Genomic DNA, 17009 nt, shown 5'->3' with positions numbered 1-17009 from the left:
AGGGAACAATCACTGCTGCAATCCTTCACCTCGCCCTCAGATTCCTGCCATCATCCTCCTCTCTTCCCCTTCCCCCTCCTCGGTTTGTGAGGTGTGATGCTCGGCGGTGCTCTGCTGTGTCAGCAGGACAGAAGCAGGTCAAAACGTGGAGGAACTGGGATCGTGCAGGGTTAGACTCAGTAGCTTGTACGACATCTTTTTTTTTTTTTTTTTTTGATGTAATGCAATTAAGACTTCAGGAATCATGTAAGTTTGGTCAAATGTTGCCGCAAGCTTCCTCGAGCCTGTTAAGATCAGCTTTTAAAGAAAAACACAACTTTTTGGGGGGGGGGAGTTATGTCACCTTCAGTGTTGCTGTATTCAAAGCACGCGTTTACTCAGGATGTTCCAAATCAGTCTCTTCGTCTCCCCGACACAGTTTGACTGATCAGTCCGAGCCCTACTTTGCTGCTGCCAGCATGGGACTCCATGTTCGTTTCTCTATTTATTTCCACGGCCCGTGCGTTTTTCCCCATATAAAGACAGTCTATGTCCGACCGTGTCACCGCGTGATGGATTGCACAGTCTTCTTCTCTTAGGAAGAGGAAAAGACACAGAGGGAGAAGGAAGGAACGAAGGAGGAAAAGAAGGAGATGGGGGGGGTGGGGGGGTGAGGGAAAAAAAAGAAGGGAGGAAGCGGAGTGCGGTGCAGCAGTGAAGGACATGGCAGCTTAGCGCTGGCCAAAAAGACTGTGCTGAACACCTGCTCCTGTCTCCAACGCCCCTTCAACCTCCTCATTACCTGTCAATCTATCACAAGGCAGCCAGATCAAATGTCTGCAGCAGCCAGGACTCGCACAGGGAGGGGAGAGCGGTGGGGGGGGGGGGGGGGGGGGAGGAGGAGGAGGAGGAAAGATGGGGAAGGAGAGGGACAGATTGCATGTCTGGGAGAGCTGAAAATGAAGGAGCAGTAAATGGAGCAGCTGCGTGTGCATATCGAAGATCTGGTGATAATTTGGAGTAAACTTTGTTTAGAGTGCAATTATTTCAAACTTCTGGAGCGAGTTTGTCATGCTGCTAAATTTAGATCCTACGGAAATGGAGATTGCGTGCCATTTGGGTTTCACTTTGTGTCAATATGTTTTATCGCTGTCAGCGGCGAGCCAGACGGAGACACTTCAGGTGAAGGTGTGGCGTAAGATGAGGTCAAACCTAAGCTCCCGTTTGCACGACAAGTGAGAATGCAAAACTCCCTTTTCGTTCTGGGCGTCTGTTTACACGACAGCATCGCTCGGAGCCACCGATAACGCAACTTTTTAAAAGCGTGACAACGATGTATTTTCACTTGAAACCCTGTCGTGTAAACACGTCCTAACAACGTCGCTATAAATCAGTGTGTTAAAAAGTCTTGCAGGGAGGTGTCTGAACTCACCCCGCAGCACCTTCTCGCCTTGAATTGGCGCCTCTGAGTGAAAGATGTGAACCTGTGATCGACGAGCGCCTCTGCGGGGAGGGCGGGGCTTGTGGTTTCAGCTTACAGCTGCAACGCCGCCAGTGCGTACGTGTGCGTTTGCGATTGCACGACGAAAATGAGCACGCACATAACGGGAGGCTATGTGTGCGTGTGTCTGTGTACAAGTGTATGTGAATTATGGTTATGCGAGTGTGTGTTTTGATACTTGAGACAGTGTGTTTATGCACTTGACTCTGTGTGCTTAAAAAAGGCAGATGAATTCGAGCTCATCAAGGTGCATTAGCACACACACGACCAAGCCCCGGCCCTCCGGTTCTGATCCCTTTCAGCCTCCCTCGCTTTCTTTTTTCACTCTTGCTGGAGCTCGCTCGCCCCTCTCTCCCCTTTAGTGTGTGAGCCGCGGTGATTTACGGTAATTATCCATCGTTGGGTCATCTATCAGGCTGGCTGTTGCTAGGAGATGGAAGCAGCTGCTGCTGGCTGTTGTCTTGTCAGGGCCAGTGCATGTGTGTGTGTTTGTACATACTTATGTTCTTGTGTGTATCCTGGGATGTGTGTGTTTGCACACGCGCTTGTGTGTGTGTGTGTATGTGTGTGTGTGTGTTCAGGTAAAATGGTCGGTCCTGATGTAGGGATTTAAAAGCGCAGGTGGTGCCAAAGAAAGACAGAAGTGAATGGAGTCAATGGATAGAGGAGAGGATTATAGGAAGGAGGGAGACTTTGGTGAGGGTGGGGTCAGAGGTTGAAAAAGGCCAGGTCGAGTGTGTGTGTGTGTGTGTGTGTGTGTGTGTGTGTGTGTGTGTGTGTGTGTGTGTGTGTGTGTGTGTGTGTGTGTGTGTGTGTGTGTGTGCTCATGGGGAGGGTGGGCAGCTTAAAAGGCACAGGTGTGTCATGATAGACAGACTAGCTGTATGATAAATGTATCCAGGCAGATGGACGTTGGAAGAAGTCGGGCCTCGGGGACTAGTTTTAGTGGCTGTGAAAATTGCAAGATTGTGTGTGTGTGTGTGTGTGTGTGTGTGTGTGTGTGTGTGTGTGTGTGTGTGTGTGTGTGTGTGTGTGGAGGGGGGTTGATTTTCTATTGGCAGGTGATAGTCCGCAGATGGGTGCTGGTTCAGATCCCCGCTGAGAGGTCTTTTTCTCTCTGTTTGGCCATTGTACTTCACCGTAACCCATTGTGTGGATGCCGTTTCAGGTTGCATGTTCAGCGTCCACGGCCATTCATTGCAGACGTACACACACACACACACACACACACACACACTGAAATGGAACAGGAAGGAATTATAAAAGGGAGGATGCTTAAAATGCCCCAAAAAGTAAGCAAAAATGATGAATGGCAGAGCGTAAACATGGAGTGGATTATAATAATGTTTTACAAGTTTGCTTAATCATCGTGATAATATTGATTACAAAAGTAAACATATTATAATCGAGCTACTAAAATCCTGGCATACAAAAACAGTATGAATGAAGTGTAAACACTGCCTGCAGATGTGGTTGTTTCCACTTCACGTTAACTTCCCAGCAGTTCCATTTGTTTAACCTGTTGGCAGCTCGGTGCGAAGCAGCTGGATCCGAGCCACGCATCCATATGAGCGGCGGCAAACTGTAAATACAACCTCCACTCTCGGCTCTCCATACCGGCCTAATTAGCGCCAGTTAGCATTTGTCATTGCATTTCGGGGTGAAGATTAGGAACACCTCTCAATTAATCTGCAATCAGCCTGTTTGTTAATTAGCTAACCTGTTCTAAGTGGCCTTCAGGGCTCTTGTGTAATTAGCTAAGCTGCGGAGAAGCAGGCTCGCGTGTTGACATTGACCTAAAACGCGCACGTGTGCGCGGAGTTAGCACACACGCACACACACACACGCACACACACACACACACACACACACACACACACACACACACACACACACACACACACACACACACACACACACACACACACACACATATATACTGTACAAGACAGTTCTCCAGTCATGGTCAAGAGGGACAAGAACCTCTGGCTCTCCTGTAAATTACATCCAAGCACAAACGCACCTTCTGTGTCTTCTGTGTGTTCAGGGAAAACAAAGGTTTACACAGACACACACACACACACACACACACACACACACACACACACACACACACACACACACACACACACACACACACACACACACACACACACACACACAGACACACACACACAAACACTCCTGTACATACCTTATTAGTAGTTGCAGGCGTGCTCTGCTCATCCAAATATATATATTTGCACATCGTCATGCTTGCAGCGATACACTGATTATTCCTCCTCTCACTCCACTGCGATACATCGTGCCTCAAATGCGTTCCTGGGAAGAAGAAGAAGAAGAAGAAGGAGAAAAAAATAAAACATGCAAGGGGAAGTATACATACTGTACTCCCTGTACACATACATTCTTTTGAACATTTCATCCTTTTTAAGTGCAACAACATCCCCACCAAAATGAACAGCTTCTCCATTGCTGTGTCGAAGCATTTTTTTTTTTTCCTTCTTGCTCACTTCAAAGCCATTTGTTTACTCTGCTGCCTCCTGACATTGTCTGTGGTAATTAAAGGAGCGCACTGAAATTTATGGTTTAATTATACAGGCCTTGTTATGCAGAAAGGACCAGGATGGGCTGATATGCTCAATAAAAATAAATAAATTCCATACGGGTTTATTGAACCCGCTTTTGCGTGGAGGGTGCGATCGTTCCAGCCGTTCAGTGTGTGTGTGTGTGTGTGTGTGTGTGTGTGTGTGTGTGTGTGTGTGTGTGTGTGTGTGTGTGTGTGTGTGTGTGTGTGTGTGTGTGTGTGTGTGTGTGTGCGTTATTGTGTTCTTGTGTATGCAAATGTGTGTATGATTATTTATGTGTTGCCTCGCAGGACAGCGGCAGCAGTTCACCGTGCAGTGTGAGTGGGTGAGAATGAAATTTAAAAAAAAAAAAAAAAAGCCAGATGAATTGCAATCGATTGGCGCTGGTTCGCTGTATTGATCGTCCAGCATGTTAAAGCCTGCTGTACTCCATGAAGAACACTCAGTCAGTGTGGGTTCACCCTCTCTGCACGCCCTCAACACCGAGACCCCCGTCTCTCACCAGCCAACACGGAGTTAACCTGGTTTGGTCTCAGGATGCATGTGTCAAAAAGACGATCACAAACCCAGAATGCATAACTGCAAATGTGTGTTTGTATGTGTAAATACACACTGTGTGTGTGTGTGTGAGTGTGTGTATTGGTTTTGTGCACACTCTGCAATGGAGAGTGATCTTGGCTGTGGCCCACAAGCAGCTTCTCTGAACTGATCTTTGAGTTGGGTATAAATAGCGCTCGCTCTATAAATAAAACAGCAGCACCTTTCACACTCACTCACTCTTTCTCTTTCTCTCTCACACACACACATGCTCTCTCTCACACACACACACATACACAGACACACACAGCCATTTGGATCTAACACCTGCCCGGACGCACAAATATTCCCTCTCAGGTCGCCCCTCACTCAATACATCATTCCCTAAAGGTCAAAAGGAAGGATGTCTGTGGGACTTATCGACATATTTACATGGGAGCGTGACCTGGCCCAGCTTAGCACGGGCTACCTGTCTGACCTCTGACCCCCACCTTCATTTTACAGGGCAGTGATCTAAGAATTCAGCCGTAGGATTTGCTCATTGACGACTTCTTTAGAATTGGAGCAGACGCCGAAGAAGACACCGAACCTGAGCAGTTGTAGCTTCGCGGGGGTCGCCGCTCAACAAAAACAAACTCACAGCCTGCTATTTAAAGCGTCGGCGGAGTGACTTTGCATAACGTTCCCGGCGCTACTGTAACACAACATTACTCCGGGTGGTTTGCGTGGCCGATACGCCATCTGCGTATCGGCCAATAAACCCCCGAAATTTCCGAGCTAATCCTTTTTGCACAGCGCTCCTCCAACGTCAGCCCGTTATGAAGCCTGGCATCTGAATGAGAGCGCGTCCCGTCTGCCGGGCTCAACGGAGGCTGGGAGTGTTGTGAAATGGGGTGCCGGAGCCGGTGGGGGTGGGGGAGGGGGGAGGGGGGAGCGGTGTGAGTGGGAGATAAATTGGTACAGCGAGCTGGAATGCTGCAGCAGTTATTTAAGGCCCTGTAGGTGCTGCCTAGGCCATATGCTCCCATTATTCCGCTTGGGAGGGGCCCATGTGGGCGTGTGAGCAAGGCTGGAGAGGAGGAGGAGGAAGGTGGGAGAAAAGAGAGAAGGGAGGGGGGGGTAATGGAGGGGAGTGAACTGAGCAAGGTAGCTGAAGAATTATTTTAAGGAGAGCCCCTCTATCAGGCGAAGGAGGAATTTGGAGGACGGGATACCGGGGAAAAGCCTGCGATGAGATGAGAACAAATTAGCTCCTAAAGTAAATGATCGCCTTCGCTCCTCAATATCCGGCTCGCTCGTACTCGTCTCTGCATAATTCATCTCGTCACATTCTCAGAGTATAATTCATGAACTTTCTCAGGTCCAGGGCACTGGAGTCGTGTTCTGTGATTAGAAGGAGCTTGACATAATAACATTTTGTGCCTGGCAGGTTGTGTTTTGGGGAGATTTCCCACACTCGCCGTGTTTTAACGTACAGTAAAACCATGAGAGGACAAGTAACAAACTTTTTTGACCTCTGAAATGTCTTCCCCTGCTTACTGTGTGGCTAAACGTTTATCTGTTGAGGAAACAAGGCCCACACACAGCTCTGCTGTTAGCATCATATCTCTTTCTCTTTCTTTCTCTCTCTCTCGCTCTCTCTCTCTCTCCTCCCTGTGTTTCTTCTTCCTATCTGTTCAGTCTCTCGTCAAACTGAGGCCCGGGCTCCTGATCAGGGCATTGCTCTCATGTTAGCCGCTTCACGGGAAGCACATCCCAGCATTCCCTCTGACACGCCGGCAGCAGCATTACCATAATTGGCTTTTCTACATGACGGGACAGAGGAAATAATAATGTCATTTTATTTACAGCCCTCTTGTCCCGGTCCGAGAGCAACCCCCCCCCCACCCCCACCCCTCCCAACACCGCGGCCCTCCTCCCCCCTTTTCTTTCTCCTCTCTGCACCATCCACTGACATACGCCACCCCTCCTCTTCCTCCTCCTCTTGGTCCTCCTCCTCCTCCCCCTGTCTCATCTCCCCCTCTCCCTGTGCGGGGCGCGAGTCTCGTTCTGCCACGGCGTGTAGGTCAAGCGATGGCTTTTTGATCAGCTCCTGTCCAAAGCCATCAGGGTTGAGAGGCACGTAATGGAGAGCAGGGTGACAAACAGAATCTGGGGAAGGAATAAGACTGCCAGTTTCCTATTAGGGACCGGCCTAAACGGCCTCCGTACCCCCCCCCCAACAGCCACCACCGACTCACCCACTCCTGCACTGCCTAAATCACATGAGTGAAGGGGCCCGTGATTGGACATTAGTGCCGCAAATGACTGCCGTGATTGCCCCTCTTCCCAAACTCACATCAAATAAATAAAGAAATGTGTGTAAATAAATAGAAGGAGGGGTGTTGGAAGAACCGGGGGCACCGGCGAGGGGAGGCTGACTGGATTCATCCCCTTCTTTTTCCTCCATCTCTCTCTCTCTCTCTCACACGTTTCATCGCCTTTCTGCCTTTCTTATCTGGTTTGTTTGGCTTTGACAGCGGCCAAATGGTGAAGCTCTGCGAGCCTGACAGAGAGTTTTATTGATTTAACAACCAGCAGACTCTCAGTGAAGAAAAGGGAGAAGGCGAAGAAAAAAAAAAAAGATAGAAGGGTGGAGGAAGATAGCTAAGTTTTGAAAAGGAGTGATATGTTTCTCCTGCGCGCTTTGCCAAAACACTGACGTGTTGGCCGGTTGTATTTCACTCAGTATCATTTACTTAAAAACAAAAAAAACAAAACTGAGAAAGTTTGTTCTCTGTGTGAGGGAGAATGTTTTGGACGTGATCTTTGCTCGTGTCGTCCCTCTGTGAGGTTGGGCGGTGTGTTGAGGGGCGTTCACCAAAAGAAATACCACCAAATCAAAACTGCCCGAAACTGCACTCACCCACCTCTGGTGTGGCCTCTAAATGCTGCTGTGTGGGGCGGAATCCTAATGCAAAAATCTGCAATGACACATAGTGTTCCGCAATCTTAAAATATTAGCTACAAGTCGGGATCAAGGGTGCTTCGTGGGTACATTAGTTGGGTCGTCCTTCAGAAGCCCTCTCATTTAAATAAGAATAGTAATAAATGAGGCGGATACGAGCAAAACACACACTCCAGCTCTTTTAAAGCTCTTATCTCTAATCAAATAAGGGTCTATAAGCTCTTATTTTAAGTATATTTGCCAGCCTGAGACAGGAAAACCTTTGATAACATGCATTACAGCTCTATTAAGTGTGTATGTCATTCTCGTTGTGCATTATGCATTTTAAAAGGAGCTCTTTTTAACATCCAAAAGGGGATACTACAAAGCCATTTTGGCACTTAACATATTTTATACTCCTTTTTATTTATAGTACATTCACCCTGCGTGGAGGTAGGAGGAGATGAGCTAGATGCTAATTCCTGGTGTGTGTTGTGGGTGATCTGGCGTGGCTGGTGGCGGGCTTGATCGCTGCTGTTTTTGACAGTGAGTCTGCAGTCCTATCCCGGCCACACTGCCGCCTGTCTCCTTGATGGCGGCACGTCCCCGAGCAAAAGTGACAGGCGCTTTGGCGCCCGTGCAGATGGCCCTGCTCACAGCCATCACCCGCTCGGCAAACCAAACCGCCAGGGACGGCGCGCCTGCCCTACCCCTTCCCGGAGCCCGCCCCTTCGCTGCCGGTGTTGCACCGCATATGTGCATCCAGGACAGGAGAAGGAGCTTAATCTGCTCGCCAGTCAGAATCGCACATCTTCAAGTTGCCCCGACTGAGTTGACGTGCAGCTCTTAATACTTTTCCTTCCTCATCCTTCAGATATTTTTTTTTTTTTTGAGCGTCTTGTCAGAATGGATGCGGCGTCTCAAAAAGCAGATGGACAGATCGTTTTATTTCAGGCTCACGTTAGCCAACATTTCATCACTAATGCCGTGCGTTTATGGCTTGCGAAAACGTCCACTCGCTGCCTGTGATTTTTACAGATGTCTGTCTCTGCCAGTCTTTTGTCTGGTTGCTTTTGATATCTCCCTCTTTGTTGTTTCCATGACAACGTGGCAGGACAGGAATTGATTGACAGGGATCGTCAAAGGGTTCCCTGGCGACCTGCTCATCGTTCGAAGCCCCTCCCTGCTGCAGTCTGTGTTTTGTCACTCACCCAGGGATATTTCTGATCTGCTGCTTCTCATTCCTGCTCTCTGTGTGTGTGTGTGTGTGTGTGTGTGTGTGTGTGTGTGTGTGTGTGTGTGTGTGTGTGTGTGTGTGTGTGTGTGTGTGTGTGTGTGTGTGTGTGTGTGTGTGTGTGTGTGTGTGTGTGTGTGTGTGTGTGTGTGTATTAAACACTGCCACAGCTATTGAAGTATAGCTATTTTTTGGATATGGCTGACACGAGTGACTCACATAGGTGATTCCTACTGTATGTTTTGCGCTGCTCTCGCAGGCTCTGCGGAGAACGGATAGCCATTCTGCAGGATGCTTTGTATATTAAATGGCTGATGCGTATTGATAGCCTCCTCTTCTGGAAGCGGGTTAGTGAGGGAGAAGGCACTGTAACAGAAGACACTCTGCAGATGTGTTGTAGAGAGTACAGCACATAATGCTAATCTGCTGTGTTAGGGATTTTCAGGAGTTTTAGAAACTGTCTCGGTCTCAGTCTGTCAGTGGGATTGAAGCGCAGCCAGGTTCTCCTGTAGTGCTCTCATTTCACAGAAATCCTGTCAGGCGTTAGGGGAGTATGTTGCTCATTTGGAGAAGGGTGTATCTGTAGCACACAGCGAACTCAGACTTATAGGCAATATTATGGTCGGTGAGTTTGCAGCGCAGGAGCAAATGTGTACGAGCTGCAAAATGCATAAAGTACACACGCGGGCACGGGAAGGTGAGCGTTCGGGCATTCGCAAACAGGCACTTACCGCGGCACTCACACGCACACGCATGCACATCATCGCACAGTCACAGTTGATGGTGCAGCTGCTCACCTCCCCCACCCCCAGCCCCCTCCACCCATCTCCTCTCAGGCAGCAGTAAATGGTGCCAGTGTATATATATCAGGTATTATGTCCACTTAGATTATGATATGACAGGTTAGCGTGCCGTTTGAAGTTGACAGCACATCTGTTTCATCAGGAGAGACGGATACTGGCATCTAGGACACACATCTCACCATGCAGGAAGGAGATAAAGGAAGAAGCTAGGGGGCCGTCTTTCCTGTCTCCCTGCCTTCCTCGCCCTCTCTCTCTTTTCTCCTACGCCCCCCCCCCCCCTAACAAAGCCCACCACCTCCTGCTCACTTTTTCTCTCTCCTCCACATCTTCTTTTCACTCACTTGTTCTCCCTCCGAACCACCTCCTGTCTCTCCTACTTACTGATGCTCGCTGTGTCTTCCTAGCATGCATATGAACCCACATAGTCTCACCTTCCATCTCATTTGCCCTTACATGTTTCACTGGTAAACCTGTTACATCCCAGCCTTGTTTTGTTCCTTTTCCCCAGGCCTTTATCTTTGATCATCTGTTCATTTTCCTTGCTTAATCTGTCTCCTTTTTGTTTGCATTGTCCATGCTGTTGTGGATCACAGAGCGACGGTGGCGCAGACTCATAAACCGTCTGCTGCAGACTCCTTCCTCTGACAATCAGTGCAGCATTCTCACTCCGAGTGCCATTGTTTCGCCAGTTCCTGCTTATTAGCGCAAATGAAAATGACCTTCGGCTCATCGGAGTGGGTTCGGCAAAGCTGTGATATCTCCAAATTAGTGTTATGTCTGTAACCCTCCCCGATGAGTTGCATAACCTGAACATGTGAGGGGCCGAACTTCACGGACTGCATGTGTGAGATTCTGTAAAGCTTTGGGAAAGGAGGGGGGATGAAAGAATGAAAGGGAAAGAGGGGGAGATGAACATGCAAGCATGCAGCTGGCTAACAAGGCCAAACAGCCAGTCATTTCCTGGGGAACATGAGGCATGTGTGGAGGAATAGATAGTTGGGAGGGAAAAGGACAACTGTCAGAAGCTCAGTGATTTATTTTTCCCTTGGAGGCTTTTTTCACCACTGGCTTTCAGAGACACATGTGTGTAAAGTACACACAAACTCATGCATGCATGCATGCACGCACGCACACACGCACACACACGCACGCACACACACACACACACACACGCACTGGATGAGAATAAAAGCCTACATTTACCATCACTGAGTATTCATTCCATGTTATTTTGACAGTGGTCCTGTTAGTGTGTTGTAAATGTTTAATTTCACTGAGCTGACCTCTTTTTTGATCCCCCCCCCCCCCCATTTTTGTCCTCTCTCTGTCTCTGCTCTCCAGCCTACATGCCAGAGGATGAGCTTAAGGCAGACGCTCACGATGAGGAAGAGCACCTGCAGGATGACGGCCTCTCATTAGATGGCCAGGACACTGAGTTCCTGTGCAACGAGGAAGAGGAAGATGTGGATGGAGGGCAGCCACCAAGCTACAGAGACTCTCCGCTCAGCAATGGCACCAACCCAGATGCTGGATACGGGTCCCCTCTCAGCGACGCCAGCGACCGGCTTGCGGACTTCAAGAGCACCTCTTCCAGGGACGGCCAGGAGAGGGACGGCAATGCTTTGCCTTTCCGTCCGAACAATGGCCTCTCTTTCCAGGACAGCCTGGCGCAGATGAAAGCCGTCTATGCAAATCTCATCTCAGATGCCTCTTGGTCTAGCATCACAATGGACATTATGAAATCTAAGCCTGCTGCAGCTGGCAGTGTCAACAGTGCCCTCGCTACTCCCGAGCCTGTCTCTACTGCCTCTGTCTCTACGACTGCAACAGTAAACAAGAGCAGCGTGGTCAACCTGGCTAGCAGTCACCACAATGGCAGGAGCTCCAGCACCACTGTCAACCACACGAGCAGCGCAAGTGGCAATACAAACGGCACAGCAGCCAGTTCTGTGAGCAGCCACAGTGCAACCAGCAGCAGTGGGGTTAGCAGTGGACCTGGTGGTGCTAGCAATGGTAGCGGCGTAGCGTATGACTGGCACCAGGCTGCACTTGCTAAAACTCTTCAGCAGACCCCCTACCATCTTTTACCAGAGCCCAGCCTCTTCAGCACAGTGCAGCTCTACAGGCAGAACAACAAGCTGTACGGTTCCGTTTTTACCGGTGCCAGCAAGTTTCGCTGCAAAGATTGCAGTGCGGCTTATGACACGTTGGTGGGTTTGACAGTCCACATGAATGAGACAGGCCACTACCGAGATGACAACAAGGACAAGGAGGAAGAGCACGGGAAACGCTGGTCCAAGCCACGCAAGCGTTCCTTGATGGAGATGGAGGGAAAAGAGGATGCACAGAAAGTACTGAAGTGCATGTACTGTGGCCACTCGTTTGAGTCTTTGCAAGATCTTAGCGTTCATATGATCAAGACCAAGCATTACCAGAAAGTGCCTCTTAAAGAACCAGTGCCAGCCTTGGCCACAAAACTGGTACACGCTTCAGCTAAAAAACGTGCTATCCAAGACGCTATTATCTCTCCGTGCTCCCCAGACTCGATTCATGCTGGTACTGGTGGTGGAGGTGTATCTCTTGGGGACGTTGGCAAAGACACAAAATCCGCAGCCAACCCTTACGTTACACCAAACAACCGTTACGGCTATCAGAATGGTGCCAGCTACACATGGCAGTTTGAAGCTCGCAAAGCGCAAATCCTCAAATGCATGGAGTGTGGCAGCTCGCATGATACACTCCAACAGCTGACCGCCCACATGATGGTTACGGGTCACTTTTTGAAGGTCACACATTCTGCATCCAAAAAAGGAAAACAGCTTGTCTTTGATCCAATAGTGGAAGAAAAGATTCAGTCTATCCCATTGCCTCCGACCACGACCAGACTCCCTGTTCCCAGTAGTGTTAAGTCCCAGCCAGTGTCCCCCGCCCTCTCCTCTGGCTCGGAGGAAAAGAGGGAAGGAGGGGATGAGGAGAAAGCTGAGGGTGGTGATTTGCTGGAGAAGAAAATTAAGGAGGAGAGAGATGACTCGGGTGAGAAATCTGAGACGGACACCACATCGTATAAATACCTTAGAGAAGAAGATCTTGAAGAAACACCTAAAGAGGGTTTAGATATTTTAAAATCCCTAGAGAATACAGTGTCTAGTGCCATTAGCAAGGCCCAGACAGGCACACCCACTTGGGGGGGCTACCCTAGCATTCATGCAGCCTACCAGCTACAGGGCGCAATGAAGAGCTCATCTACTATTCTTCCTCCGACAGTCCAGAGTCTCCAGATGCAGCCAATGTTTAACAGTAGCCTACGAGGTCTTGTGAGTGACCCCAACTCAGTCATTCACTCACCTCGGAGTCCTTCCTCCCCTACTCCCCTCAGAAGTAACGTCACTGCCATGGAGGAGCTTGTGGAGAAAGTGACAGGAAAAGCTGCCACTGTGAAGAAAGAAAAGGAGGAGAAGGTGGTTAGTCAGGATAGATGCCGGCCCCCGTCGTTAGTAAAATCCCCTTCTCCTGCACTGAGAGAGCAGAGAGAGCAATTAGCATCTCCCAATGACCTTTCTGTTGGTAAACCATCTGGTATGAGGAGTAGCAGTCCAGGCAGTGTAGACTCAGAGCTTATCTGCAAGAAGGAGCCCAAAGAGAGCCCGGTCGACGGCCACAGTAACCATTCAAAGAATGGGTCTGAGGCGTGCCAATCACCTGTAACTAATGGCAACAGCCTTGGCATCATCACTGATCACTCACCTGAAAGCCCTTTCATCAACCCTCTTAGCGCACTCCAGTCAATCATGAACACGCACCTGGGAAAGGCCTCCAAACCGGTGAGCCCAGCTGCAGATCCACTCTCCATGCTTTACAAAATCAGCAACAGCATGATGGATAAGCCGGCTTTCAACCCAACTCCTCAGGGCAAGCCAGCTGAGTCCGTCAACCACTTTCAGCTCTATGAAAACAATGACCAGCCCATAGACCTGAGTAAAAATAAGGCCAACACTAATAGCAACAACAACAACAACAACAACAACAATAACAACAATAGCGGTGTGCTTTTGACCAACAGCAGTGTGAATGGCAACAAACCTCTCATTTCCCTCCCTGACTCCGTCTCCTCCCCTCTGAGGGAGAATGCTCTGATGGACATTTCAGACATGGTGAAGAACCTCACGGGAAGACTGACGCCCAAGTCTTCGACTCCGTCCTCCATTTCAGAGAAGTCGGACGCCGACGGCAGCGCGTTCGAGGACGCTCTCGAGGACCTCTCACCAGTGCAGAAAAGGAAAGGGAGGCAATCCAACTGGAATCCTCAGCACCTCCTCATCTTGCAGGCCCAGTTTGCCTCCAGTCTGAGGGAGACACAGGAGGGCCGTTACGCCATGACTGACCTGGGCCCTCAGGAAAGGGTCCACATCTGTAAATTCACAGGCCTCTCCATGACTACCATATCCCATTGGCTGGCTAATGTCAAGTACCAGCTCAGACGGACTGGCGGCACCAAGTTTCTCAAGAACATGGACTCGTGCCAGCCCGTGTTCCTCTGTGGTGACTGTGCCTCTCAGTTCAGGACTCCCTCCTCCTACATCGGCCACCTGGAGTCTCACCTGGGCTTCAGCTTGAAGGACCTGTCCAAACTGTCAGCTGAGCACCTACGGGAGCAGCAGGCTGCCTCAAAGGTGATCACAGACAAAATGACATTCGGCAGCCCCCTGTCAGCCTTGACCACGCCAGAGGACGACACAGGCTCCGTGTACCAGTGCAGACTTTGCAATCGGACATTCGTCAGCAAACATGCAGTCAAACTGCACCTCAGCAAGACCCATGGCAAGTCTCCAGAGGACCACCTGGTGTTTGTCACTGCATTGGAGAAACTGGAGAAGCTGGACAAAACGGAGAAGGTTTAATCGGCCGTGTCTTTAGCTGAGGGTAAAGACTGACAGCTGTGGAACTGACTAGAATTTCATTGCACTAAAAAGACGTTGTTCACAGTTACTGCACTGGGCCGAACTGAGCCACTAGAGAAAAAAAAAAAAAAATCAGTCTTATTATTTTTTGTTGTAATAACTGCCTGACTGGACCATGTCTTTTCATGTTGATTTGTTTTTGTTCTGCCAAGCTTTTTTACACTTATTTTGTAATATATTTATATGCTATTTGTCCTGATCTGTGCATGTATTTTAGTGAATCAAGGTTAAACACAAGATTTTAATCTTTTCATGGCAAATACAACTACTGCTTCAATGGTTAAAGTGGCGAGCGGAAAGAACTGGTGGGGGAGAAAACTGTATAATACTTGATATGAAGAAGTTGAAAATTAAATGTATACACCAAAAGAATGAAAGAATACCCTGAAAGACTGAAGTAGCACCTTAGACAGCTGAATTATAAATTTGTAAAGAGGACATGTTTTGAAATATTTTGCATTTGTCAAAATCTGATATCAAAAGATCAAGGATTATCATCCCGCCCCTCCTCCTTCCTTCTTGGGTTTCTGTCACTGCAATGTTTTTGATGATGAATGGCCTGCTCCTAAATCTGTCACTGTATTAGAAAAAAAAAGAGATCATGTGAACATTTGGAAAAACTGAAATGCTGCTTCTGGTTCTGAGTCAATCCGTGAAAAATGAATGGCCATCAGTATGCAAGTTTGCTCAAAAAAAAAGAAAAAAAAAACTTTTCCTTGTTGTGAAGTATCACCTTATAGCAATTTTCCAGTTGTATGGTTTGTTACAACTTTCTCTTTCTAAATTGTGTCGCTTTATTCAACTGTAAAGAGAACAGTCCGTTATGTGTAAATGATTACCAGTGAAATGTCAGTACTCCATAAGACATATCTTCCCATTTGAAACGGCTCAACATTCTTTGTATCTTAAGGTGTGTGCATTCTCTAACTTTTATATTGTCATTTTATATACAAAAATGCTAAAAAATAAAAACAGATGATGTATATAGATATATGCTGTAGAGCTACAAAAATGTCCTTTTTTAAAGAAAATACAAATTTAGCTTCTTTGGCTTGGTTTACAGAAATGATTTTAATTATACTTGCATCCAATTTGATGCATGAAATGGTGTGGAAAATAAAGTAAGCGATGCACAATGACTATACATTTCAATGTTTTATCGACAATATTGTAAAAACGAAAACGGAAAAAAAAAACTTTTTAGCACCGATTAGTTTGTTTCATTTCTTTCTCAACTGTAAAATAAACCCCAAAGCAGTTGTTAACAGTCACATATTTCTGGTGGTGTGTTCTTCATCTTTATTTATTGTTTTATCTATATATTTATTCTTTTGTGTCGGATCATCATACTCAAGTGTGTCTGTGCAGAATTTGCTCTGTGGCAAATTAAAGTGCTCACGCCCGTATTAAATCCTAACCCTGTGGAACAGGATGTGTGCAGAGGTAAGAGTCAAAATATTTTATTATGAGTTCACATTCGAGGGCCTACTTTTTATCGTTGCCTAAAGAACAGTCACTGGGTGTCATACTTACAACTGATGACTGAGCCACATCATACCGCCAATGATTATTATAATGATGAAGATGATGGGGCTGATAAGCCTGTAAGAGTGCCTATTGTGCTGTGAGGAACCCATGCTCGGCTTGTGACTGGCCTTCGGAGGGCCGTTCTGAAAGAATCAGTGTTATATTAATGACGGCAGTGTACTTTTGCCTGTCTTCTTGGAACAAAATCAGACGGGTGTCTGTTCTGCAAAGTGAAACTTGGCAACAGGGAGGCTATAATCAAAAGTGACTTATAACTTAAGTGCGATGGTTAAGAAACTACTCGTCAGATTCATCACAGCCGAATTTCACCGACGCACGTTTTGCAGGTGGAGATGTTATTCCGGGAGTCCTATTTAGCTGATTTGTGCGCATAAAGCAAGTCTTTCCGGGCTGAAGTGTCATTTGTCAGCGCGTGGAGGTTTTATTGGCTCACTTCCACGGACTCCTCCGACTGTCTGAGGTCAATCAAATACGGAGCCGTTTGCTGCAGAAAACCATTTGCCATTTCTCTTTCCACTTCGTTGACTGGTTTCATCTCCTCTAAATGAATGTTTGCATTGTTACTTGCGGAGCGTGACGGAAGAATTTGGCTTCTTCTTTTTGGACTAATCAAACAGCTTCTGCACTGTCAGACTCGTTCTGCTGAGTTGGTTGCACTTTGGCCGCAGGCTTTTTCACGCCACTTTTTACCTTTTGTGTGCCGCTCTCTGTTCCTGTTATGTCGCAGATACCAACTCATTAAATGTGCTCCGCCGCCATGATGGTCAGCTGGTGCGAGGGTAGAGAGTTTCCCGCACAGTGACCTCTACGCGACCTCGGCCCGAAGGTGAGCGTCAGGTTGTGGAGGGGTTTTTTTTTCGCTCCTCGTGCTCTCCTGCCAGCCGAGTGTCTGCATCGGGAATTTGATCTCCCATCTCGCCCACATGACTCAAGTT

General features: G+C 48.0%; 1 protein-coding gene across 2 annotated transcripts in view; it reads left to right on the top strand.

Moving 5' to 3' along the window:
- LOC308133339 (teashirt homolog 1-like) overlaps positions 1–15791 on the top strand; it is a 41781-nt gene extending 25990 nt beyond the window's left edge. For both annotated transcript variants that reach the window (XM_080500662.1, XM_080500661.1), the window contains exon 3: positions 10910–15791. In XM_080500662.1, coding sequence (XP_080356788.1) covers positions 10910–14466 — 3557 coding nt within the window. In that variant the 3' untranslated portion in view covers positions 14467–15791. The remainder of the gene's footprint in view (positions 1–10909) is intronic.
- The last annotated feature ends 1218 nt before the right edge of the window (positions 15792–17009 follow it).

Source organism: Blennius ocellaris (assembly GCF_963422515.1).
Source record: "Blennius ocellaris genome assembly, chromosome: 8".
Taxonomy (NCBI): domain Eukaryota; kingdom Metazoa; phylum Chordata; class Actinopteri; order Blenniiformes; family Blenniidae; genus Blennius; species Blennius ocellaris.
The sequence above is the reverse complement of the archived record's forward strand: the minus strand, read 5'-3'. Positions and strand labels throughout refer to the sequence as shown.